The 27,702-nt window shown below is 46.1% G+C and overlaps 1 protein-coding gene across 2 annotated transcripts; it reads right to left on the reverse strand.

Moving 5' to 3' along the window:
• Positions 1-1,440: 1,440 nt before the first annotated feature.
• LOC110501713 (A-kinase anchor protein 11) lies at positions 1,441-26,922 on the reverse strand. Of its 2 annotated transcripts, XM_021579454.2 has the most exons (14): positions 26,717-26,921; positions 23,828-23,927; positions 23,578-23,688; positions 23,442-23,495; positions 22,849-22,980; positions 21,875-22,136; positions 18,036-21,736; positions 17,718-17,888; positions 17,295-17,614; positions 16,735-16,881; positions 12,279-12,362; positions 6,303-6,349; positions 5,412-5,614; positions 1,441-5,297 (listed from the first exon to the last, which is right to left on the reverse strand). In XM_021579454.2, the coding sequence occupies exons 2-14, from the start codon at positions 23,888-23,890 to the stop codon at positions 5,112-5,114; spliced, it is 5,481 nt and encodes a 1,826-aa protein (XP_021435129.2). In that variant the 5' UTR covers positions 23,891-23,927; positions 26,717-26,921; the 3' UTR covers positions 1,441-5,111. The 2 variants fall into 2 exon arrangements, with proteins under 2 accessions (XP_021435129.2, XP_021435130.2); XM_021579455.2 differs by lacking the exon at positions 12,279-12,362 and having other exon boundaries at positions 26,717-26,922.
• Positions 26,923-27,702: the final 780 nt, after the last annotated feature.

The raw sequence follows: 27,702 nt of genomic DNA on the forward strand, positions 1-27,702 counted from the left end.
AAACATAAAGATATAAAACTGTATTTTTTTTTTAAAGAATCAACAACAAGTGGGACACAATCATGAAGTGGAACGACATTTATTGGATATTTCAAACTTTTTTAACCAATCAAAAACTGAAAAGGTGGGAGTGCAAAATTATTCAGCCCCTTTACTTTCAGTGCAGCAAACTCTCTCCAGAAGTTCAGTGAGGATCTCTGAATGATCCAATGTTGACCTAAATGACTAATGATGATAAATACAATCCACCTGTGTGTAATCAAGTCTCCGTATAAATGCACCTGCACTGTGATAGTCTCAGAGGTCCGTTAAAAGCGCAGAGAGCATCATGAAGAACAAGGAACACACCAGGCAGGTCCGAGATACTGTTGTGAAGAAGTTTAAAGCCGGATTTGGATACAAAAAGATTTCCCAAGCTTTAAACATCCGAAGGAGCACTGTGCAAGCGATAATATTGAAATGGAAGGAGTATCAGACCACTGCAAATCTACCAAGACCTGGCCGTCCCTCTAAACTTTCAGCTCATACAAGGAGAAGACTGATCAGAGATGCAGCCAAGAGGCCCATGATCACTCTGGATGAACTGCAGAGATCTACAGCTGAGGTGGGAGACTGTCCATAGGACAACAATCAGTTGTATATTGCACAAATCTGGCCTTTATGGAAGAGTGGCAAGAAGAAAGCCATTTATTAAAGATATCCATAAAAAGTGTCGTTTAAAGTTTGCCACAAGCCACCTGGGAGACACACCAAACATGTGGAAGAAGGTGCTCTGGTCAGATGAACTTTTTGCAACAATGCAAAACGTTATGTTTGGCGTAAAAGCAACACAGCTCATCACCCTGAACACACCATCCCCACTGTCAAACATGGTGGTGGCAGCATCATGGTTTGGGCCTGCTTTTCTTCAGCAGGGACAGGGAAGATGGTTAAAATTGATGGGAAGATGGATGGAGCCAAATACAGGACCATTCTGGAAGAAAACCTGATGGAGTCTGCAAAAGACCTGAGACTGGGACGGAGATTTGTCTTCCAACAAGACAATGATCCAAAACATAAAGCAAAATCTACAATGGAATGGTTCAAAAATAAACATATCCAGGTGTTAGAATGGCCAAGTCAAAGTCCAGACCTGAATCCAATCGAGAATCTGTGGAAAGAACTGAAAACTGCTGTTCATAAATGCTCTCCATCCAACCTCACTGAGCTCGAGCTGTTTTGCAAGGAGGAATGGGAAAAAATTTCAGTCTCTCGATGTGCAAAACTGATAGAGACATACCCCAAGCGACTTACAGCTGTAATCGCAGCAAAAGGTGGCGCTACAAAGTATTAACTTAAGGGGGCTGAATCATTTTGCACGCCCAATTTTTCAGTTTTTGATTTGTTAAAAAAGTTTGAAATATCCAATAAATGTCGTTCCACTTCATGATTGTGTCCCACTTGTTGTTGATTCTTCACAAAAAAATACAGTTTTATATCTTTATGTTTGAAGCCTGAAATGTGGCAAAAGGTCGCAAAGTTCAAGGGGGCCGAATACTTTCGCAAGGCACTGTAGTTGGCAAACTCTTATAGGCTCTATCTACACTCTCTCCCCATCTCCCATATATCGCCATACATTCCTCTTTAATTACATACATTTTCCCCCATTTAATACATTTTCTCCTAGACATTTCAGGAATGTGTTTTCTAATACAGGTTTTAAAGTTCTTAACAGTGTCCCAATACATTAAGGTTATAAACACAATGTGTGTGAAACATTTTTCAGATTTCTAATGGATCAGAAACATTTGGCAGCACAGAATCAGCATTAATACACAAGGCATCAGCAGTGGCCTACTGTACTGTATGCTGTCAAGCAGTTTGACAACGTGGAGTCTACAGCTATGCTGTCAAGCAGTTTGACAACGTGGAGTCTACAGCTATGCTGTTAAGCAGTTTGACAACGTGGAGTCGACAGCTATGCTGTCAAGCAGTTTGACAACGTGGAGTCTACAGCCAAGCAGTTTGACAACGTGGAGTCTACAGCCAAGCAGTTTGACAACGTGGAGTCTACAGCTATGCTGTCAAGCAGTTTGACAACGTGGAGTCTACAGCTATGCTGTCAAGCAGTTTGACAACGTGGAGTCTACAGCCAAGCAGTTTGACAACGTGGAGTCTACAGCCAAGCAGTTTGACAACGTGGAGTCTATAGCTATGCTGTCAAGCAGTTTGACAACGTGGAGTCTATAGCTATGCTGTCAAGCAGTTTGACAACGTGGAGTCTACAGCTATGCTGTCAAGCAGTTTGACAACGTGGAGTCTACAGCTATGCGGTCAAGCAGTTTGACAACGTGGAGTCTACAGCCAAGCAGTTTGACAACGTGGAGTCTACAGCTATGCTGTCAAGCAGTTTGACAACGTGGAGTCTACAGCTATGCTGTCAAGCAGTTTGACAACGTGGAGTCTACAGCTATGCTGTCAAGCAGTTTGACAACGTGAAGTCTACAGCCAAGCAGTTTGACAACGTGGAGTCTACAGCCAAGCAGTTTGACAATGTGGAGTCTATAGCTATGCTGTCAAGCAGTTTGACAACGTGGAGTCTATAGCTATGCTGTCAAGCAGTTTGACAACGTGGAGTCTATAGCTATGCTGTCAAGCAGTTTGACAACGTGGAGTCTATAGCTATGCTGTCAAGCAGTTTGACAACGTGGAGTTTATAGCTATGCTGTCAAGCAGTTTGACAACGTGGAGTCTACAGCTATGCTGTCAAGCAGTTTGACAACGTGGAGTCTACAGCTATGCTGTCAAGCAGTTTGACAACGTGGAGTCTACAGCTATGCTGTCAAGCAGTTTGACAACGTGGAGTCTATAGCTATGCTGTCAAGCAGTTTGACAACATGGAGTCTATAGCTATGCTGTCAAGCAGTTTGACAACGTGGAGTCTATAGCTATGCTGTCAAGCAGTTTGACAACGTGGAGTCTATAGCTATGCTGTCAAGCAGTTTGACAACGTGGAGTCTATAGCTATGCTGTCAAGCAGTTTGACAACGTGGAGTCTATAGCTATGCTGTCAAGCAGTTTGACAACGTGGAGTCTATAGCTATGCTGTCAAGCAGTTTGACAACGTGGAGTCTATAGCTATGCTGTCAAGCAGTTTGACAACGTGGAGTCTATAGCTATGCTGTCAAGCAGTTTGACAACGTGGAGTCTACAGCTATGCTGTCAAGCAGTTTGACAACGTGGAGTCTACAGCTATGCGGTCAAGCAGTTTGACAACGTGGAGTCTACAGCCAAGCAGTTTGACAACGTGGAGTCGACAGCTATGCTGTCAAGCCGTTCACGTGGAGTCTACAGCCAAGCAGTTTGACAACGTGGAGTCTACAGCCAAGCAGTTTGACAACGTGGAGTCTATAGCTATGCTGTCAAGCAGTTTGACAACGTGGAGTCTATAGCTATGCTGTCAAGCAGTTTGACAACGTGGAGTCTATAGCTACGCTGTCAAGCAGTTTGACAACGTGAAGTCTACAGCCAAGCAGTTTGACAACGTGGAGTCTACAGCTATGCTGTCAAGCAGTTTGACAACGTGGAGTCTACAGCTATGCTGTCAAGCAGTTTGACAACGTGGAGTCTATAGCTATGCTGTCAAGCAGTTTGACAACGTGGAGTCTATAGCTATGCTGTCAAGCAGTTTGACAACGTGGAGTCTATAGCTATGCTGTCAAGCAGTTTGACAACGTGGAGTCTATAGCTATGCTGTCAAGCAGTTTGACAACGTGGAGTCTACAGCTATGCTGTCAGCCAGTTCTAACTGGGGCTATTGCACAGCTGAAGTGTCATTAGGGCTCATTCACTGACAGGCATCTCAATATAACAATATTCAAGTGATGAAGAGCATGAGGATCAGGCCATGGTAAACACTGAAATAGTCTCTCCTGATGGTACAGCTATAGTACAGTGCAGAACTATAGCATGGAACCATTTGAGGAGCACGTACAGGCATATGTTGTTTATAACATTGTAACTGATGGTAATCGACCACAGCACAAAGGCCTGCTAATGCAGTCCTGGGAAGTTCCATAACACAATAGTGAGTGTTAAGTTCTCACTCCGTTTGTCCAGGGATGTCAGAAGCAGAACAGCCATGCAAACTCAACAGTTCAACACGCGCAGGCAGGCCATGTATATTACAGTGTAGAGAAGCCACAGTATGGTCAATATCCACATCATTTCACATCGTCTGAAATTCCCTTAATAATACAAGCAATCACAGTGTCACAATAACACCAGAGATTTATTTTGGGCCTGTGTGAATGTTCGCTGCTGTGGTTGACCGACTGACTCTAACTCTACTGTTAAACCTAACAGGATATGGGGCCACTCACTCAAACATTTCATCATGTTGTAGTATCATCTATAAGGAGGCAGAGGCCTGGGGCAGCTGGTGGAAATGCCCAGCCTCACCTCACCACCCTTAAAGTGAATTCACAGCAGGAGTGTTTCTGTGTTGGGGTAGGAGAGGGAAGTTGCGGGGGTCAGATTCCCTCGGCCCACACTAGATGATGTGAGAAAGAGTGGCTGTGTCAGAGGGCTTTAGCAGAAAGGCACATTAATCAACGCATGTGATATGCAGCCTAATATTAAACACAAAAGAACCACAACAAAACCAAAGAGAAGAAAAGACACAATTACTTTCAGTCACGGCATGCAATATATGCCCACTCACCCACCTACCCACTCACCCACCCACCCACCAAACACAATAGATAATATTAAGAAAAGCTGTTTTTATAGCGCCCTCTGGGTAATGAATGGGTGTACAGCCCTATAAGAGACAGGTTCCACAGTACGAGGAGGTGGCTAGATTTGGGGTTTGGCAGGTACGCTGCACATCACTGAAGAGTGATGGGAATCTTCATATGGTTTAGTTTAACATGGCCAGGTAGTGCTCATTATGTGGCAGGCTTCACAAATACTGTACAGTAAGTCACGTGGGGGTGAGGAGAGAAGACGAAATGAGGGAGAGGAGGGAGAGGTGAGGAGGGAGGGGAGGGGAGGGGAGAGGAGAGGTGAGGAGGGAGGGGAGAGGAGAGGAGAGAAAAGAGGAGCGAGAGGTGAGGGTAAGTGCAGTCAGCCTAGGCATGCTCCAGGAGCCACTGGAAGAGGGGAGTGTGGCGGAGTGCTCTCCCCGCCTGGGGTGTCTCCTCTCTGGGTTCAGACTGGGGTGGGGTGAAGGTTTCCTCACAGTAGCGCAGCAGGGCTTGGAGCAGCTCTCCCACCCTCCACTCCCTCTCCTTCAGCCTCTGGACCACCGCAGGCAGCTAGAAGGGCAGACAGAACACACCTCAGTAATGACAGAGGCAGCCGCCCGTCCGTCCGTGCGTGCTTGTGTGTGCATAATCCTTTGGTTGTGTGTTAAGGTTAAAGCCACTCACCTGCTGCAGGTCCCAGCTGTCACTATGACCCAGCTGAACCATTGGCAGGTCTGCAATGGAGGCCGCCGCCCACTGCAGCATGCTCCTGAGCTGGGGGTCAAAGGTCATGTGCTGTGGGTCAGAGGTAATTTCCCTGAGCTCCGAGTTGACCACCAGGAGGAGCCTATGAGCCTGAGCCTGGCCCCGGTCCACACGAACAGAACCTGGAGGGGGGAGAGAAAATATATCATCATCATCCTCCTCTTTATATCTTTCAGACACCTCCTGTGTCTCTTTCTTTGACTCCCCCAATTTATCCCCCTGTTGTCTCTCTGTGTGACAGTCCTCTCTTCAGTACAGTAATATCCCATCTCAACCCGGCTTCCCTTGTTTCCTCTGCTCTAAACTGGTGGTGGGCCAGGTCTGTTTCCCATGCTCCCACCCACACTGTGCCTGCGTCTGGGCCTGACACAGCCTGGAGCCTCAGCCCTTTAGAGAACAGCCCACAGGGGTCTCTGGTCTGACAGATAAGCAGGGAGACTCAGGGGGAATAGATGAATGAATGAGCGGCAGTGTGGCTGAATGTGTGGGCGGTGGGTGAATTCCCCTCCTAGCAGCACAGACACACACAGCGCCAAGTCTCCTAGTCTAACCACTCTTAATCTATAGCAGGGAAGTCAGGATTAGAAGGATAACATTTTCATGTTGCTCAGATGCATGCTGAGGTGGTTCTGTTTGTAGTGTGGTTGTGTAACATGACAACATGGTACGGTATGTACTGTTGCTGCTGATAGAGACCAAGTTTAACCATCAAAACTATCAAATGCTTCATGTAAAAAATAAGAGAATATAAAGCAGCCCATTTTCCATGGATATCCGGTGCAGTTATTGATATAAGTAACTATATCATACCGCAGGATTCATCCTTGGTCTCAAGCTCCTTGTCCTCAGTGCAGTCGCTGTGGGGTAAGAAACATTACACTGGTTAGAGAACAGACCTGCACAAGGCCATAGTAGAGACACAGAGAACAGACAGAAGAAAGGGAGAACAAAGAGAGCAGCTCATGTAAAGAGGAAGAAAGTGACAGAGAGCAAATAGAGCAGAGAGGAGAGAAGAGAGGATGAACAGACTAAGAGTGTGTGAGAGAGTTAGTGTATGTGAGAGAGAAGAGCAGAGGGAGAGAGAGAGCAGAGGGAGGGAGAGAGAGAGAGAGCAGATGGAGTGAGAAAGAGAGCAGATGGAGTGAGAAAGAGAGCAGGGAGAGAGAGGGCAGAGGAAGAGAGAAAGAGGGCAGAGGAAGAGAGAGAGAGGGCAGATGGAGTGAGAAAGAGAGCAGGGAGAGAGAGGGCAGAGGAAGAGAGAGAGAGGGCAGAGGAAGAGAGAGAGAGGGCAGAGGAAGAGAGAGAGGGCAGAGGAAGAGAGAGAGAGGGCAGATGGAGTGAGAAAGAGATCAGGGAGAGAGAGGGCAGAGGAAGAGAGAGAGAGGGCAGAGGAAGAGCGAGAGAGGGCAGATGGAGTGTGAAAGAGAGCAGGGAGAGAGAGGGCAGAGGAAGAGAGAGAGAGGGCAGAGGAAGAGAGATAGCAGAGGGAGGGAGAGAGAGAGAGAGCAGATGAAGAGAGAAAGCGAGCAGATGGAGTGAGAAAGAGAGCAGGGAGAGAGAGGGCAGAGGAAGAGAGAGAGAGGGCAGAGGAAGAGAGAGAGAGGGCAGATGGAGTGAGAAAGAGAGCAGGGAGAGAGAGGGCAGAGGAAGAGAGAGAGAGGGCAGAGGAAGAGCGAGAGAGGGCAGATGGAGTGTGAAAGAGAGCAGGGAGAGAGAGGGCAGAGGAAGAGAGAGAGAGGGCAGAGGAAGAGAGAGAGCAGAGGGAGGGAGAGAGAGAGAGAGAGAGCAGAGGGGAGAGAGAGAGAGAGCAGAGGGGAGAGAGAGAGAGAGAGAGAGAGAGCAGAGAGGAGGGAGAGCAGAGGAGGGAGTGAGAGAGCAGAGGGAAAGAGAGCAGAGGGGAGGAGAGCAGAGAGGGAGAGAGAGCAGAGAGGGAGAGAGCAGAGAGGGAGAGAGCAGAGGGAAATGGAGAGAGCAGAGAGAAAGAGAGAGAGCAGAGGGAAAGAGAGAGAGCAGAGGGAAAGAGAGAGAGCAGAGCAGAGGGAAAGCGAGAGAGCAGAGAGGGATAGAGCAGAGAGAAAGGGAGAGAGCAGAAAGGGAGAGAGCAGAGAGAAAGAGAGAGCAGAGGGAAAGAGAGAGCAGAGGGAAAGAGAGAGGGCAGAGAGAAGGAGATTAAATGGAGAGCAGAGGGAAAGAAGAGAGCAGAGGGGAGAGAGAGAGAGAGCACAATATGACATTTGAAATGTCTTTATTCTTTGAAGCTTTTTGTGAGTGTAATGTTTACAGTTAATTGTTGTTGTTTATTATCTACTTCACTTGCTTTGGCAATGTTAACATATGTTTCCCATGCCAATAAAGACCTTAAATTGAATTGAGAGCGCACACAGAGAGAGAGAGAGAGACAGAGACAGAGAGAGAGAGAGAGAGAGCGCGCAGAGGGGTCTTCGGGACAAGTCTCTGAATGTCCTTGAGTGGCTCAGCCAGAGCCCGGACTTGAACCCGATCGAACATCTCTGGAGAGACCTGGAAATAGCTGTGCAGCAACGCTAAACATCCAACCTGACAGAGCTCGAGAGGATCTGCAGAGAAGAATGGGAGAAACTCCCTAAATACAGCTGTGCCAAGCTTGTAGCGTCATACCCAAGAAGACTTGAGGCTGTAATCACTGCCAAAGTACTGAGTAAAGGGTCTGATTACTTACTTAAATATTATTTATGTTTGAAATGTTTTTATACATTTGCAAAATGTTCTAAAAACCATTTTAAGGTTTGTCATTATGAGGTATTGTGTGTAAATTGATGAGGAAAAAACTACAATGTAGTCCATTTTGGAATAAGGCTGTAACGTAACAAAATGTGGAAAAGGTCAAGGGGTCTGAATCCTTTCAGAATGCAGTGTAGATATCACTCCTGGACTAGGGTGGGGTTTGGCATTGTACTGTACAGGCTACAGAGATAGATATCCCTTACCCCAGGACTAGGGTGGGGTTTGGCATTGTACTGTACAGGCTACAGAGATAGATATCCCTTACCCCAGGACTAGGGTGGGGTTTGGCATTGTACTGTACAGGCTACAGAGATAGATATCCCTTACCCCAGGACTAGGGTGGGGTTTGGCATTGTACTGTACAGGCTACAGAGATAGATATCCCTTACCCCAGGACTAGGGTGGGAGGTCGAAATGACTGTTGCAGTGCTCATTTTGACACTTTTTTTTTTTGTCATTTTGACTAAAATATTATTAAGTCTTAGTCACATTCTTGTCATTTGAATAATGATTTAGTTTAGTTATTGTCAAAATGACTAAATCTGTGGGCAATTTTAGTCAACTAAATATCCTTTCATTTTAGTCAAATCACATTTGTATTGCCTCATTAACCGATAGTAAACATACATCACTGACACACACATACAAAGCCTTGTCCTACCAACATACTTTTCTGCATAACATCATCTCCTCTTCCCAACAGCAGAAATATTACAAACATAGGAGAATATATAACAATTATCTGTCCATGTAAATTCCTAATTCAGCCAATATAGATATTACACATTACATACAAAACAGACACACTCAAGCCAGAGCAAGAAAGAGACAGACAGAGTGAAAGGAGAGAGAGAGAGAAATACAGAGAGCAAGAAAGAGACAGACAGAGTGAAAGGAGAGAGAGAGAAATACAAAGAGCAAGAGAGAGAGCAAGAGAGACAGAGTGAAAGGAGAGAGAGAGAGAAATACAGAGAGCAAGAGAGAGAGCAAGAGAGACAGAGTGAAAGGAGAGAGAGGGAAATACAGAGAGCAAGAGAGAGACAGAGAGAGAAATACAGAGAGCAAGAGAGAGACAGAGTGAAAGGAGAGAGAGAGAAATACAGAGAGCAAGACAGAGAGCAAGAGAGCGAGATTTATGCTTATTTATTTTCCCTTGTGTACTTTAACCATTTGTACATTGTTGCAACACTGTATATATACATAATATGACATTTGTAATGTCTTTTTTGTTTTGAAACTTCTGTATGTGTAATGTTTACTGTTCATTTTTATTGTTTATTTCACTTTTGTATATTATCTACATCACTTGCTTTGGCAATGTTAACACATGTTTCCCATGCCAATAAAGCCCCTTGAATTGAGAGAGAGGAGAGAGAGCAAGAGGAGACAGAGCGAGAGGAGACAGAGCGAGAGGAGACAGAGCGAGAGGAGACAGAGCGAGAGGAGACAGAGCGAGAGGAGACAGAGCGAGAGGAGACAGAGCGAGAGGAGACAGAGCAAGAGGAGACAGAGCAAGAGATAGAAAACCACAAAATGAGGTGGAAACTGAGCTGCACTTCCTAACCTCCTGCCCAATGTATGACCATATTAGAGAGACATATTTCCCTCAGATTGCACAGATCCACAAAGAATTCGAAAACAAATCCAATTTTGAAAAAATCTACTGGGTGAAATTCCATCAGTGCCATCACAGCAGCAAGATTTGTGACCTGTTGCCACGAGAAAAGGGCAACCAGTGAAGAACACACACCATTGTAAATACAACCCATATTTATTTTATCTTGTGTCCTTTACCATTTGTACATTGATAAAACACTGTATATATATATAATATGACATTTGTAATGTCTTTATTGTTTTGAAACTTCTGTATGTGTAATGTTTACTGTTAATTTTTATTGTTTATTTCACTTTATATATTCACTTTATATATTATCTACCTCACTTGCTTTGGCAATGTTAACACGTTTCCCATGCCAATAAAGCCCTTGAATTGAATTGAATTGAGAGGAGACAGAGAGAGAGAGGCACAATCACCAGATGGTGCAGGAAAGTATTGGAGAAGTCGTATGGGTTACACCTCCATCACTCGTCCCGTCATTGACATCGTTACCAGCGTTCAACCGACGCTGCAGCCACTATGATGCCTAAAAGGAGAATTGGGGCTACGGACGTTGAACGGGGGAGCTAATGACTGTTTCGCCCAGTGATGTAGTCGAGTCACTAAATCTCAAGTCTGAATCGAGTCCCAAGTCCCCTGTGTTTAAGTCTGAGTCCCCATGTCCGAGTCACTGGGTCCACATCAACTCAAGATAAAGTTAAGCAGTCAGATAAAGTGTAGTGGCTAGAGTGATTTAGTCAATAAAATGTTTGCTATCCATTTTCTTTCTTTCTTTCTGTACCACCAAATATTTGCATATAGGCTACTGGTAATGTTACCAGAGCCATGTTCAGTTGCAAAACGTTCTTCAACATTGCAGATAGAAATTCCATGAAAAGAACCAACGTTATTCCTTATTCAACATGTCAGAGGCATGTTTGTTCTACATAGCATATTTCTATCTGAACTTTCCAAAACATTGCATCCTGCTGAACGCGCCCCAGGTTGTTCGCTATAGCTAGCTAATAAGGTAACTTAACTGAACAAGGTGTAGCCTAAACCAATGGTTAACGGTCTGGTCCGCAAGTAGCTACGTTTTAAAACAGCTCGAGATATGCTTTATGAATATAAGACCGCCAATGGATGATAGAAAGAAAAAAACATTGCGGCTGTATTATAGGTAATATCATTTGAAGAGTAATGGCTACAATCAAGCTGTTTTCTCTGAGGAAACGAGGGAGACTTGGCAAGTACGTTGGCTACAGAACCTGGCTATGAAATACAGTGGGGAATGTGCGGGGGTTGAGTGAGACTTTTCTATACTGAAGGGAGAGAAAACTATAGCTGGCATGTTAATTTAAACTAAAGGCTGCTATTGTTTTTAACTTCTTAAAGCAGCTTGTGTTTCTTAAACCAGGCAAAGGGTATCTAACTGGTTCGCTACGGGGAAGCAAGACAGTCGCCTGCGCGATGTGTATAATTGGAAGGAGGAGCCTGTCTGCCCCCACTCATTGCTTGCTCCCCTGCAGCTCACCAGCTGATATAGGCTAGGATGTGTGCCGTATCCTTCCCACTGTTTTGTCGAGAACTACGTGCTCTACAAAACACTCTTCTCCAGTCCACGTAGTATTCAGATTTTACTCAGAGAAAATGTTGTCTCGTCTCATTTGAATTAACTCAAATAAAAAATCATTTATGTTTAGTGGTAGTTTTTCTGGGTCTATTTAGTCAGTTATAGTCTCGTCAATTGCCAGTGAAAATAGGTGTTGGACGAATATTTTATTCCCTATATTTGTTGACGATTAACACTGATCTGTTGTCATCACATTCAGCCATGCAGCAGCCAGGCAGACAAGCAGCCAGCCAGACAGGCAGACAGAGAAACCTGCTTCAATCCTTCCCACACTCACTTCAGGACATGCAGCAGGTTCACACACACACGGATTCCATTGACTAGGCTAATTCCACTTGTGTGCCGACATAGTGGCGAAGAACACACTGACAAAGACATTCTCTGTCCTCAATGGTTATCAAGAGGGATCTGTAGAGGGTAGAAGCTGTTGTCTCATACACAGTCACATTCTACAGTGTTGCTGATCACAGCTCTGACATCATGCAATGATTAGGGGGCGTAGGTAGAAGTTGACCCTAACCACTGACACAGGATCACATTATGTAATGGTTTTCTAATGGTAAACGGGGATAGGATCTGATCTTAAATCTGTGGTTGAGGGCAACTTCAACCTGCACCTATGTGGGAGTTAGCAGTCAGCATTATAGCAGTGTTGTGTGTGTGTGTGTGTGTGTGTGTGTGTGTGTGTGTGTGTGTGTGTGTGTGTGTGTGTGTGTGTGTGTGTGTGTGTGTGTGTTTGCGTGCGTGCGTGCGTGTATGTATGTATGCATGTATGTATGTATGGACCGACCTGTCGGTAGGAGAGAAGGACAGGTGCTCCTCATACATCTCTCCCTCTAACCCCAGGCTGCTCCAACTACTGCTGTTCCCATTGCTGCAAGAGACAAGACCATTGCTCAACACTGGTAACATACACACACTGATCATAACCCTGTCCATTACCCTAATCCTAGCAATGACACTAACCCTGAACCGACAAACCCTAACCAGCTCCGACTAACCCTAACCTGCTCCGACTAACCCTAACCAGCTCCGACTAACCCTAACCAGCTCCGACTAACCCTAACCTGCTCCGACTAAACCTAACCTGCTCCGACTAAACCTAACCTGCTCCGACTAAACCTAACCTGCTCCGACTAAACCTAACCTGCTCCGACTAAACCTAACCGGCTCCGACTAAACCTAACCGGCTCCGACTAAACCTAACCGGCTCCGACTAAACCTAACCGGCTCCGACTAAACCTAACCGGCTCCGACTAAACCTAACCGGCTCCGACTAAACCTAACCGGCTCCGACTAAACCTAACCGGCTCCGACTAACCCTAACCGGCTCCGACTAAACCTAACCGGCTCCGACTAACCCTAACCGGCTCCGACTAACCCTAACCGGCTCCAACTAAACCTAACCTGCTCCAACTAAACCTAACCTGCTCCAACTAAACCTAACCTGCTCTAACTAAACCTAACCTGCTCTAACTAAACCTAACCTGCTCTAACTAAACCTAACCTGCTCCAACTAAACCTAACCTGCTCTAACTAAACCTAACCTGCTCCAACTAAACCTAACCTGCTCTAACTAAACCTAACCTGCTCCAACTAAACCTAACCTGCTCCAACTAAACCTAACCTGCTCCAACTAAACCTAACCTGCTTTAACTAAACCTAACCTGCTCCAACTAAACCTAACCTGCTCTAACTAAACCTAACCGGATCCAACTAAACCTAACCTGCTCTAACTAAACCTAACCTGCTCCAACTACTGCTGTTCCCAATGCTGCTGGGGAGACAACCGTTCAACAATGGGCACACACACACAGTCTTAGGCATGGGAATCAGTTCGGTCAAGCAGGTTCATAAGAGACCTGGTTGATCTTTCTTACCTGACAGCAACAACTGCTTTAAAGCATTACATGATCCATCTCAATGTGAGGCTCATACAATAGTTTTGGTCCTGAAAAAACAATCAAAGCAATAACTGATGACTGCCCAATTATGTTAGATGAGATCACTGCATACTAGTCTTCACTTGTGAATTCCACTGGGACATCCAGCTGGCATCACAACACACTGTAGATCCGACAAGGCCCTTGAGCTAGGCACTTAACCCTAATTTGCTCCAGGGGCACAGTACTACTATGGCTGACCCTGTAAAACAACACTTTTCACTGCACTTATCAAACCAAATTGTATTAGTCACATGTGCTGAATACAACAGGTGTAGACCAGCGTAGCCTAGTGGTTAGAGCGTTGGACCAGTAACCCAAAGGTTGTAAGTTCAAATCCCAGAGCTGACAAGGTAAAAATCTGTCGTTCTGCCCCTGAACAAGGCAGTTACTGTTCCTAGGCCGTCAGTGAAAATAAGAATTTGTTCTTAAAGGACTTGCCTAGTTAAATAAAGGTAAAAAAAATAAAAGTGAAATGCTTACTTACAAGCCCTTAATCAACCAAAAAATAAGTAAATAAAATAAAAAAAAAAATAAGAATAAGAAATCAAAGTAACAAGTAATTAAAGAGCAGCAGTAAAATAACAATAGCGAGACTATATACAGGAGGCACTGGTATAGAGTCAATGTGCACTGGTTAGTCGAGGTACCTAGCCGACAATATGCATTTTTTTGTTTAGTTAAATTAGCCCTGATTATCAGGCTGGCTGGAACCTGCACACTGCGTACTCTGGTATGTAAAGAATGATGTGGAGACCTAAAAATAGCTCCACCAACTAGTTAAATGATGACCTGAGCTAAAATACTGTAGCTGTGGTTTATGAAAGTGGTATGCTGAGAGATTGTTAAGAAGTCAATCAGTTCTTCTAGGGTTTGAAAACCTTTACAATGAAGCCTTTCCTTTCCTGAGTTACCTAGTTTATTTGTTGACAGTTGGGAGACAGTTGGGAAAGTATTTTGAAAGGAGAGAGAGAAGCTAATGAATAACAAATGGTGGAAGGACTTTGTTCTTGTGGAAAGGGCCTGAGGCAGAGAGAGAGAAAGGCTGCTACAGACACACCTTAAACAAATATTATCATACCTTCAAAATAACTATCTGTTCTCCTCACACATTCTCCCATTCAGTACCTGGGGAGATACATGTTGACTGGGTCTGCTTCCATAGAGATATCAGGCTGAGCCAGGGAACGTCAATAACTCTCCTCCAACCGTGAGACTGGGTGAGACCACGTCACTCTCAGAGCATTACATCAGATTCACTAACAGACCAGTATGTGTGTGTGTTTCTATCATAAAGGAAAAGACAAAAGTAATAAATGATCCTTATGATGCATTAACTCAAACAATCTCAGCAGAACTTGGCATTAATCAGCTATTTAAATTATATAACATTTGAGAGAATATATGTAATGTAATATTTGCTCAAATCAGAGATAATTGTTTCTCGGCAGCAGCAGGTCCTACAGGTTCCCAAAGTATACATTCTGCTGATGACCTCACATCATCCAGCAGCCATCCGACAGACAACATGGAGAAACCTGTCTTGTACTGATCTCAACTCAGTCTCACAGCATCAAACCAGATAATCCCCAATCACCACAGTCACCTTAAAATGCCATGGGAAATGCCATTTGACCTCTTGATTGAAAAATATTTCTCATTGGCAGTGCAGCCAAAGCGGTGATGACTGACTTGCCTTTATTAGTTTCAGCATTAATTGAAGTCTAGGCTGAATGCCACAACCCTGGTCTAAAGCTCTACTCACTTATATATCAATCCATCTGTGGACATTGAACATGGGTTAGTCCTTCGCTGGTGTGAAAGAGTGAGACAGAAAACAGTACTCAAAGACATTAAAGTAGTGTTTCAAGAGGTGAATCATTAATCAACTAATCTAGATTAGATCTCTCTAATGTAGCCTTCAGAGTAGAGGTCGACCGATTAATCGGAATGGCCGATTAATTAGGGCCGATTTCAAGTTTTCATAACAATCGGAAATCGGTATTTGCCGATTATTTTTTTTTTATACCTTTATTGAACTAGGCAAGTCAGTTAAGAACACATTATTATTTTCAATGATGGCCTAGGAACGGTGGGTTAACTGCCTCATTTAGGGGCAGAACGACAGATTTTCACCTTGTCAGCTCGGGGGATCCAATCTTGCAACCTTACAGTTATCTAGTCCAACGCAATAACGACCTGCCTCTCTCTTGTTGCACTCCACAAGAAGACTGTTACGCCTGTTACGCGAATGCAGTAAGCCAAGGTAAGTTGCTAGCTAGCATTAAACTTATCTTATAAAAAACAATCAATCATAATCACTAGTTAACTACACATGTTTGATGATATTACTAGATATTATCTAGCGTGTCCTGTGTTGCATTTAATCTGACTGAGCATACAAGCATACAAGTATCTAAGTATCTGACTGAGCGGTGGTAGGCAGAAGCAGGCGCGTAAACATTCATTCAAACAGCACTTTAGTGCGTTTTGCCAGCAGCTGTTTGTTGTGCGTCAAGCATTGCGCTGTTTATGATTTCAAGCCTATCAACTCCCGAGATGAGGCTGGTGTGACCGAAGTGAAATGGCTAGCTAGTTAGCGCGCTAATAGCATTTCAAACGTTACTCGGTCTGAGCCTTCTAGTAGTTGTTCCCCTTGTCTGCATGGGTAACGCTGTTTCGATGGTGGCTGGTGTCGTTGTGTTGCTGGTTCGAGCCCAGGGAGGAGCGAGGAGAGGGACGGAAGCTATACTGTTACACTGGCAATACTAAAGTGCCTATAAGAACATCCAATAGTCAACGGTTAATGAAATACAAATGGTATAGAGGGAAATAGTCCTATAATTCCTATAATAACTACAACCTAAAACTTCTTACCTGGGAATATTGAAGACTCATGTTAAAAGGAACCACCAGCTTTCATATGTTCTCATGTTCTGAGCAAGGAACTGAAACGTTAGCTTTCTTACATAGCACATATTGCACTTTTACTTTCTTCTCCAACACTTTGTTTTTGCATTATTTAAACCAAATTGAACATGTTTCATTATTTATTTGAGGCTAAATTGATTTTATTGATGTATTATATTAAGTTAAAATCAGTGTTCATTCAGTATTGTTGTAATTGTCATTATTACAAATAAATTAATAAAAATCGGCCGATTAATCGGTATTGGCTTTTTTGGTCCTCCAATAATCGGTATCGGCGTTGAAAAATCATAATCGGTCGACCTCTACTTCAGAGAAACTAAAAGAACAGAGCAGATTAGTTTGAGACTACATGATGTTCTGTGTGTTCCCTACCTGTCGCTGAGGTGCAGGAAGCTGCTGGTCTCGTCGGGGTGCTCGTCCTCAAAGCTAAGGTTGGACCAGCTGCCCAGACTGTCATCTCCCACACTCAGACTGAGCTGCTGGGACACCGTGGACTCTGTGGCATCCCTGCCTGGAGAGCTACCACAGGGACATGGAGAAAGGGAACCAGACACAAGAATAAAGATACAGAATCTTTATACAGAGACATACAGTTCACAATACTATCAACATTAGGGACTGAGAGAACTAGTTAGTAATCAGGATGGTGGACCTCTTCTTGGCTCCTTTACTATTGTTGTGTAATCTGGTCAAGTACAAAATTGCGAAAATTATGGACTCTTCAATTAATTGCCCAAGATGGTGCGTCACAAGAATTAGTCAAACCCTTACATATTACTAAGCATCATGGTTAACCATAAGGAAATCCATGTGAACAGTCATGGAATCTTATGGGTCTTGACTCACCATGTGGTTGCTCTCTACAACATTAGGGCTCGTCACAGATTGGTGGTGTTGTGTCTTACACAGACTTTGCCACAATGTATTTGTACCTGAGGTTGGCAGTCTGGCATGCGTTGGACAGCGCGGACGTCATGATCTCTGCGGTCAGACTCTCGGCAAAGCTTGGCCCGTCGTGTCCGATCCCGCTGTCAGCATTCAGGCTGGTGTTGCTCAGCTCTCGTTTCGCCCCCTCCATTGCCGTAGTGACGATCTCCTCTGCGAACACTGCCCTGCGGTCCAGATCGATGTGGATCTCAGGGATCTCCAGGCCACACACCCCCACCTCCCCGTCTGGCCTCCTCCTCTGGCCTGCTCCTGCCCCAAGGATGTACTGCCTGCTAGGCCACGAGCAGAACGGACACTCGATGACCTGTAATAACAAACATGAATACTCAAGAACTGTATATAAAAAAATGAGTGGGTGATAGACCATAAGTAATCCATCAGAAAAAAAATGGCTGACACTTCTTGACCTGGCAGTATCGGCAGGTTGTCTCCCCCAGCACAGAGCCCACTGCTCCCCCCTCAGACGGTCTCTCAGAGTGGGCGTGTCTGTCTGGACCCTGTTGGGCTGGGTGTCCGGCCGAGGCCAGGCCCATCTCCAGCGTGTCGTCCACTATCTTCCTGGCATAGTGCTCCATGACCTGCAGAGACAAATGCTGGGAATTGGAGAAAGCTGAAGTCTAATGCTACAATGATAACATGAATCAGACTGCTGTTAATTCAATGTGTACATGTTTTAACAGTATCTTTCCCTACTTAAATAAAATTATGAACTAAACCAAACTGACCTGCATGACTCCACTGCTGTAGCCTCCGTCGTCCAGGCAGCCTGTGCTGTGGTACTGCCTGCCCTTTCCCTCGTTGGCCAGCAGGGGGCATGAAAAGGAGTTCCTGATCAGGTTCTCTGCCATGTCCTCCAGCTTGAATTTCTGATACAGACACGAGTCAGTCAGGGACTTGGGTAGTCGGTCTGACGACACACAGAGTTTGCGTGTGACGTCACAGGTGATGTTGTACGCCAACAACTCTGCAAAGTTCACCAGCTCCATGTACTCCCTCTGGCTCCCATCATCAGAGTCGCTGGAAGGAGATCCCACTCTCCCTGCTTCGTCCCTGGGTACAGACAGCTCAGCGTTGGGCCCCCTGCAGCCATCCTGGTGGAGCCTCCTGGAGGAGTGGTGCCTGGAGGAGGAGGGTCTCTTCTTCATGTTGCGGGCAGCATGGGCCAGGCCCAGTTTGATGGAGCGATAGGCCAGACGGCTGGCATACTGATCCAGGACCAGCTCCCTGCTGCCTCCCTCTTTCTTCAGCAGCCTGATGAGGTAGCCAGCATACTCATCTGTCACACTTTCACAGCTGGGGTAGTCAGAGGACAGGCCAGAGCTGGCAGTAGATGTGGAAATTGACGGGTGGAGGACAGAGGAGAGGAGGTCACCAGACCACTGTTCAGCCAGATGACCCACTCTGCAGCCCCTGCTGTGTTCACTGGGCTGGAGTTGGTTGTGGTGGTGAGGGCATTCCCCTGACCAGTCCTGGCTGGCTCGTTTGACTGATCTTTGACGACACTGTCCTGACCCCATTATCCTCTTCACGTCACTGATCACCTCTCCCGCCACCTCGCCAGCGTAGATCCACAGCGTGTTAAGGGTCTGCTCCGAGAACTGGGCCACGCTGTCTCGTCTCTCCTCCACCGTCCTCCTACCTCTATCCTCCACTCCTCCCAGAGTGCCCATCTCTGTCGCCATGGAGACGATGTGGCACGCCAGGCGCTCTGCATAATGGAGGGCTCCCTTGTCGGCCATCTTGTGTCCTCCAACCAATAGGTTGAGTTCCGGCTGCAGACAGTTTCCTGTCTCGGTTCCAGAGTTAAGCCCTTCTACTCCACCCTCCTCTTCCTCGTTCCCGTCTGCCTCCTCAGACAGAGACCTCATCAGTTTGAGCATGAAGTCAGCCTTGTCCATCTCAGAGGGAGACTCTTTGGGCTCAGGCCCTGGCTGGTAGTGTGGGGTGGGAGGAGGGGTGGCGGGAGAGAACTCCTTGGCCAGTTTGCCTTTCAGCTTCTTGGAAAACTGCTTGATCTGCTTCTCCTGTGACACCTTGTTGGGATGCTGGGGGGTGGAGGGGGGCGTACCAGGGGTCCCGCTGGACTTGCAACCAGTGCCGGGAACCATCTCCTCACCGGAGGCCATCTTCCTGCCTTCCCGGCCGTCCATCTCCAACCCTGGAATCTCTAGAGTGTCCTTCATCATCACAGGCCGGGTCTCTGAGACAGCTCTGCTGGTCCTGGAGCCTGACTCACAGGTCACTCTCCCTGGGTTCTGAGAATGAGGGTGGAGAGAGGAGTGGGAGGTCTGGTCAGTGACAGTACCCTCCTGTCTGGATGGAGGTCCCCGACCAACAATGGCTTTAGAAAGGAAGTCAGCACAGTCCTCCACCTTCTTCTTCATCTTTGTGGCAGTCATCAGCTCGCACGCTTCACTCACTATCATATCCACCATGTTGCCAGAGAAGTTGTGAAAGGGGGTCTTTGGCAACAGGTCAGTCTGTGTGGCAGCAGTAGCATCAGAGGCGGCTGTGGTCACCATTCTGCTCTCTGAGCTGCAGCTCCTCTTGGGGCTGGTCTGGGAGGTGTGGGCCAGGCTGATCTTACACTGGCTGATCTTACACTGGCAGATCTCTTCTGAGTCGTGGAAGAGGGCCTGGCCTGCCTGGGGGACAGGTACACAGCTGGCCATCCCAGACACACAGAACAGAGCCTTCTTCACAGTACAGCCATCCTCCCCTGATGGACCTGGGCCTTCCTCGGCAGGGTTAGGCTGGTGGTCAGCAGCAGTACTGCAGGTAGTGTGTGTTTCGTCAGTGCTGACGTTGAATGTGTTGTCCAGAGAGACACTGATGGCTGCTTGGGTGGTGAAGGCCACGTCAGCCTGGGACAGTTCGATGAAGGCCTCCTGGAGGACAGACTCAGAGAGGTCCGAGGCATAGGAGGACACCACCTCCTCATCGTCCTCCTCCCCCACGCTGAAGGACCAGTCACTGGGGGTGAGGGGGGTGGAGGGGTGGGAGAACTGACACACTTCCATCATCCCCTCATACACTAGCTCCTCCGCCAGGTCGGCGGCAAACTGAGTCACGGTGCTGTTGAACATCTGCTTCTTCACGGTCAGGAAGTCCTTCAGAGCGCCCGACACTGCCTCTCCCACCAAGAACCCAGCCAGCCCGTTGATGGCCCGTTCCTTCAGGACATAGGCGCGGCGCATGCCGATCTCCTGGAAGGCCATCTGGAAGACAGACGAGGTGAGTCTGGCAGCCAGGTGGCAGAGGGTGGTGGTGCAAGAAGACACTCCCTTCTGCAGGTCTCTCAGAGCGCTGCCCAGACTCATCTCTACCAAGTCTGTAGCGAACCTCTGGATGCCGTCCTTCAGAGACTGGGGCTTCTGCTGAAGCTTGGAGACAGTCACCGTCTCCTGGATCTCAGACAGCTTCATGACGTGTCCAGACTGGTTCTGGAACTCCTTGTGACAGACACAGCTCAGGTTCTTGTTGTCGTTGAGGTTCACGGGAGACTGGTATCCACACACGGAGCCCAGGATCTCCTTGGACAGACTGCTGGCAAAGTCTGAGTAAGTCTTGTAGAGGGAACACAGGTCCTGGGGTTTCTTTAGCTCTGACTCATCTCCTCCATCTCCCTCTGTCTTCCAGAAGTAATCCAGAGCTCCATCTCCGAGTGGGCTGAAGGCTGAGGAGCTAACGGGGCTGAACAGAGGACCTCCACCTTCCTCAGAGGAGGTCCGGGCCGGCCGGGGGGAGTCAGGGGATCCATATGGAGAGCCAAGGGGGAGGGGACTTCTGAGTGGGGTGGGCTTCTTCACATTCGCAGGGAGGGTGCGCTGGTCAAACCGGTGAGGGTTCATGGTGGAACAGCTTCGGGACACTTTCTTGGACCCTGACTTGCCAGTACCGGAGTACTTCTTCTTCTGGTCTGGGCCGGTAATGATAACAGAGGAAGTCGGGTCTAAAGGCAAGGTGAGTGTACAGCTCTCTGAGCTCAGCTCGTCTAGGTCGTCAAACTGGTCAAAGCTGTCGAAGAACTCGCTGACCTCAGAGTCAGAGTCCTCCACCCTGTCCGTCGGCCCCCCGGGGATCTGAGGGATGTCCAGTGTCGCTTTGAGACTTTTCTGGTAGCCAACCTCATCTAGGAAGATGATTGGACTAGGGCTGGACCCGTCCGACTCCTCTGATTCGCTGACAGGACGTGTGGGGGAGGGGAGCCGGGCTCTAGGGCTGCAGAGGGTCCACTGGGAATCTGCCCTTCTGGAGCACTGTACGGTAACGGACACCTCTGGAGGAGGCCTACGATTGGTTGAGGACATCCTGTGGGAAGAGCTGATTATGATCCTGGAGCCTGATAGGTCCTTGTCTCTCTTGTGGGCAGGGACTGTCTGGGAGGCCACATCACGGTGGTTTCCATGGAGGTAAGAGTCATCGGCTAGGGAGAGAGGGAGATAGAGAGTGGGGGGGTAAATGTTTTGGTCTAAATTTACTTAACACTTAAGGTTACGCAATAATAACTGAACACATCATGCTCTATTGAACGTTTATCTACATAGAGCTGTGATGAACCTACCGTTGTTATTCTCTCCAGTGGCCTCCTCTTCTAGGTGTTCCAGAGCAGTGACAAAGTCATCTTCGATGGAAGACACAGACTGGTTGGTGTCATCGTCCTCGGGCTGGCAGGGTTCTGCCGTGCCCCTGTGGAGGGCCTGGAGCTCCAGGGCATAACGGACCCCCGCAGCATAACGCCCCAGCAGGCCCACCAACACACCAACAATGGCCTGACTCGGGCTGGAGCTGTGCCTTACAACACACACCGCCTTTAGCGAGCACTGCTGCAGAGGATAGAGAAGAAACAGTCAGAGTTTGCTGGCTGCCTGGTACAGTAGTTTATTCTTACTGCCAAGGGACAATTAGCTCGTTGAGGAATAAAAAAACTAGGTCTGCAGACTGTCAGCGCCTGCCTAGACGCGCTAATCATCGGAGAGTCTTTGGCTTTGGAAACTCACAGGAATTCACGCAAGAGTTCTCTTTCCTTCCGTCTGTGTCTTACAGAGAGAGGGGCTCTACTGGGACAGTCTTGTTATGTCTACATGTCTGATTGTGGTCTGATGTGTTGTTGTATATGCAGAATAGAACACTCAGCGTCACTTCTGTCTTGGCCACCGTGGGTAGAGGCTCAGTTTTAGTTGCACTGCCTGTCTGTATATCTGTATGTCACACACACTGTAACCACAATGTTGCAGAGCCAGACTGAACACTAGCACAGACACATGGGACCAGGCAGGACAATGTGGCAATCGCTGGTGAGAAAACAAGCAACCACACTATCCCAGAGATCTGTATACCTGGCTAGGTTCAACAGGGTGAAAACACAGAATCTCTCAGGCCTTTACAAGCACCCTGAGTAAGGTCCTATGAATCAGCTTCAAAACTATATTGAACTCTTATTTACCTGTGAAATACTGCATTTCCTCTGAAGCAGTCTATAGACCTGAGAAACACACAGTCTTTACCCTATTAGACACTTCCTCCTCTCATGTCTACCTGTGTAGTAGAGTCCCTCCTGTCGGCTGGTTTCCTGCTGTCCTTCAGCAGCAGCACCTCTTCGTTCCTCAGGCTGGTAACGTGGGGAGACCTCAGGAGCTCCGCCAGGTCCCCTGGGAGAGACGACAGGGCCTGGGAACGAGGACAGAACATCACACAAATAATACGTTAATAACGCATAACTTAAAGGGGCAATCAGCAGTTGCTACATCCATTTTTGGACTTAATTCATTAATTATATGTACCCATTGATTCTTGAAGACTATAACTTATAAATAAATGCCTCATGAGTTTAGTTCAACTGTCATACCCCATCAGAACCCCAAATATAAGCTTGTTTTACTCTAACATTTGTAAACAAAGTAAATGTAAACAAACATTATAGCTTCAAAACATGGTTCAAACTATCATTATTTTCATATCATGGATGGTCAGTCCTTGCATCAACAGCTCTGTCTATGAATGTGAGAGTGGTTACATTTCTCCAGCCCCATCTCTCAAATTTTTACAGAAACGCTTTGTTATTGTTTCTACTGCTGAGTGCCGCATTCATTGAACTACAAAAGAGTCAGAGCTGGTGCAGTACGTCTCACCTGTAGAGTTAGATCCTCCCCTTCAGAGAGGCCAGGCAAACACACAAAATTGATCTGAGGGAAGAAAAGGACAAGTCAGGGAAATCCTCAAAATCATGAAGTCATAATCAAAGCGTGTGTGTGTTGTGATATACACCTCAGTCAGACGTGGTGTGTCTCTGGTCTGTAGCTCCAGTCCCATGCTGCACAGCTCCTTCCTGCTCCTCAGAAGGCTCTTCACACACTGAGGCCCACTGTCACGCACCGTCTACTCCATACACACAATTAGAGGGTAGCTTAGGTTTCACACATGCACAACCTCACACACAGTACCAGGTTATCAACATTTAAATGAAATCAATCGATCAGTCAATCAATGAATCAGAATATGGCAGTCTGACACTAACCTCTTTCCTGATGGAGGCTCTGGTCCTGAGAGGAACTCCTCGGATACGGGCACAGGCGTCCATGGCAACGCAGGCTGGGTGTGGCGGACTAGCCACTCACCTATAGAAGGAGAAAGAGGGGAAGGAGAGAGATGGGAAAGAGGGAGAGATTTTATACTTAAACATTTCATATCATTCAATTCTGATTTACTGACAATTCTCAAAGATTAGAATGAAAAACAACAATCCTAGTCTATTGCAAGTACAGCTGTAAAGGGAGGGGATATTATTGGAAACTTTACAAGTTCACCAGTAAACTAACAGAATTTTGCTATCTTTCAAGGATTTTATGTAATCAATCACAAGAATATCAGAGGTATCTGTAATAATCTCCAGCCCCCTGTGGCCTTAGCACATGTAGAATCTACACTGAGTATACCAAACATTAGAAACACCTTCCTAGGAACACAGCCTCAATTCGTCACGGCATGGACTCTACACGGTGACGAAATCATTCTACAGTGATACTGGCCCATGCTGACTCCAATGCGTTCCACAGTTGTGTCAAGTTGGCTGGATGTCCTTTGGGTGATGGACCATTCTTGATACACACAGGTAACTGTTAAGCGTGAAAAATCCAGCTGCGTTCTTTTGTCTTGCCCATTCACCCTCTGAACAGCACACACACAATCCATGTCTAAATTGTCTCAAGGCTTAAAAATCCTTCTTTGACCGGTCTCATCCCCTTCATCTAGAATGATTGAGGTGAGTTTAACAAGTGACATCAATAAGGGATCATATCTTTCACCTGGATTCACCTGGTCAGTCTATGTCATGGAAAGAGCAGGTGTTCTTAATGTTTTGTTCCTAATGTCTTTATACTAAACCCTCTTTGATAAGTCTCAGTCTTCATCCACTCTCAACACAAACCCTAATCATAACAGGAAGTCAGCTGTAGAGGTCAAGAGGTTAGATGTACCACTGCACAACAACACAACCCCAGTCACCTCAGAAAGAAAAACACTGGTGGAGATGAACTGAACTGATGCACTCAAGCAAACACTCAGATTAAGTTCAATAAATTCAGAAATCATAAAAGCAGATATTCTTCGATCAGGTTTCCAGCAGCCTTAGATGTTGGCCTAGTCACTGTCTGATGTCTTCCTTCAGGCTCCAAGCCAGCACGGACGATCAAACGGCCGTAGAGAGAACAGGGGTGTGGACCCGGAGTCTGAACACTAACCCAGGGCAGGAGAAATACACTTGGTAAGCATGAAAGAGCAGCTAAAGACAGCAAAAATATTTACAGTGAGCGAGGAAGAAAGTTTCCCAAGAAATGTGAGCTGTTCTTTGAGGTGCTGTCCAAAGCAGCTGGTTGAATCTGAGTCTAGACGGCCAGTCTTTGATAGGATGCCTGTCCTCTATGGGAACCAACCAGGGGAAATAATGAATACTCTCTTTCTCTTCTGTCCCAGGACCTCCTGGTCTCTTGGCTGCTTTGGTGGGGTTTTCAGAAACAACAACGCAAGCTGTTAGCAGCTAACCTCAGCTATGTACTGACCCCAATGCTATGACCATAGAAATGCAGCTCGAACTAGGAAGTATAGTTTTGCGTGACTGCTGCACAGCAGCAAACTGACAGGCCTCTCTGTCTCTACTACTGCAAGTTGTATTTTCTCCTGATGGTTTTGATGATGCTCAGTTGATGTGTCTTATACCATGGCATTTTAGTAACACCTTTTTTAAACATTTAGGCTTATAATCATACTCAAATCATAGACTTTGCACAAGAAGCTAGTGCAGAGAATGTCAAACTATGGGGATATGGCAAAATAGAAATGACCTATACTACAGGTTCTTATGGTCTCTGTAAGCAGCTTGGCATGAATTGTGTAAGGGCTCAAAATAGGTCAGCCTTTGAGGCGTTGCAGCATGAATGTGTGACTATGTGGGCAGATGGGTAAACAGGGGAAAGAAATGCAGTAGCACACAGGAGTGAAACTACAGCTGAAAATTCAGATAACCTTTTTCAGTAAACCATACATCTTTACAACTAGGTAATACACAACACAAAAACAAACAACAATAAAAGATCTGACAAGGCCCGCAGTTGTTGTTGGTGTAGCTACATCATCATCTGCTGGGCTGATACTAGGAACTGCGTTCTATAGCCTACTGAAAATAGGGGGAGTGGTAGCTAGCTACTTTTGCTATCAATCTTTCATATTAGTTCGCTACTTAGGGGGGTAATAGATTGCCATTGTAGGTGGTGACAGGCCTGTGTCGCATCTGTATTATACACTAACGTTAGCTACCTTATGTGCTATGAAACCGTCCATAACCGCCTGTGTGGTTGACCACAACAAACATGCAAGCCAGCTGATCAAGCAACGAACTAACGTTAGAATTCGCTCCAAATAAGTTTTACTAGTAAACAACTTTCTAACTTCTCGTTCAGGAAAAAAAACTGTAGCTATATAGCTTGCTAGGTAACTGCAAACACGTTTATGTTATGGCAGGCCATAATTTACGTCCAGTGTCGCATTTTCACAGAGGAAATGGAAATTATTATTTGATAGTCCCATTACCTGTGACATCCCACTATAGCAGTAGCGTAACATGTTGGTTTAGTATACTCTGTGCAAATCAATCACCTATCTTAGCTAACTAGCCAAGTGTCAACAAGCTAGCGTAAGGGTATTGACTAGTTAGCTAGCTAGGCTAACTGTCAAACATTGTAGCTAGTTAGCAACGGACAATGTTCCACTGCACAGTCATTATGCTAGCTAGCTGGTGTGAACATATACAAAACAATTGTCCTCTCATGTCATTAAATAAGGACTATACAATAATTTATCGTCAATTCACCACAAATATGGTCTTTCAACCTCCCACTCCCGTTATTCTCACCATTTAGCAAGTGTTGGACTAGAAGCGAGATGATATTCCACTGACTGACAGTTCATTCCATGAAAACAAGACTGATTCAGGCAGTAGTAATCACTCACTGAGCTCTGCTTTCCCTCGGCGATGGAGAAGCACAGAGTAGTCGATTGCGTGACGTCATGTCTAAGAAAATATGCCATGCCAAGCAAAATTCCAGTCAAATAAAATGGACTACATCAAGTACAAATTGTTTGTGAGGCCTGGGTGTCTTCAGCACTAAATTGGAAGTAGGCTGCCCCATTCATAGAGGCTAAATGCTTTAGCGCGTTTTGACAGTAGGCCTATCTTCTGACAAGGGGGTGTTAAGAGCCCCGATGCTTGCTGTGAACATTAACAGGCATCGCGTGTTTCCCAATGGCCATATCTCCATGTTACAGCGTTCGTTTATGGAAAAGTGACAGAAGACAAAGGCGACCACCTGTGCTAATTAGCTATGTAGTGTGTTCCAAACACTTGGCCTGTGTGTAAGCGTAACTCGCAGTCACACGACTTGGATGTTACATATTTGATGATTTGAGACTCAACTTAATAGACAATAAAATTACTTTACTTTAAATTATTTGGCCAGGCTTTGTAGCTCATTTTGTAGCACAGTCTCCGCGGGTTTACTCTCTAAGCAGCGTTAAAAATTCAACAGATTGGCTAGTGAAACGCAACCTCTGAATGGACCAGCAAACTGTCAATGCTGTACAGTTACAGGATCCGGTGCACTGCAAACGTCACATTGTAGGGAGAGGATTCCCGTAATAAATAAACATGCAGCTCAATTTAGAAGCGAACCAGCAAGGGGGCATCAAGCAATAATTAGTCTACTAGCAAAGGCCTACTGGTATTTTGGAAGGCCTATGTCAAAATTGCTTGAAATGTATAATTTACGTATGAAGCTTGCATTTTAAATGTGTTTTTAAAATGTATTATTACTGTGGCAAAGAAGCACCATAGACACGTCT

Source organism: Oncorhynchus mykiss, chromosome 22 (genome assembly GCF_013265735.2).
Source record: "Oncorhynchus mykiss isolate Arlee chromosome 22, USDA_OmykA_1.1, whole genome shotgun sequence".
Lineage (NCBI taxonomy): Eukaryota > Metazoa > Chordata > Actinopteri > Salmoniformes > Salmonidae > Oncorhynchus > Oncorhynchus mykiss.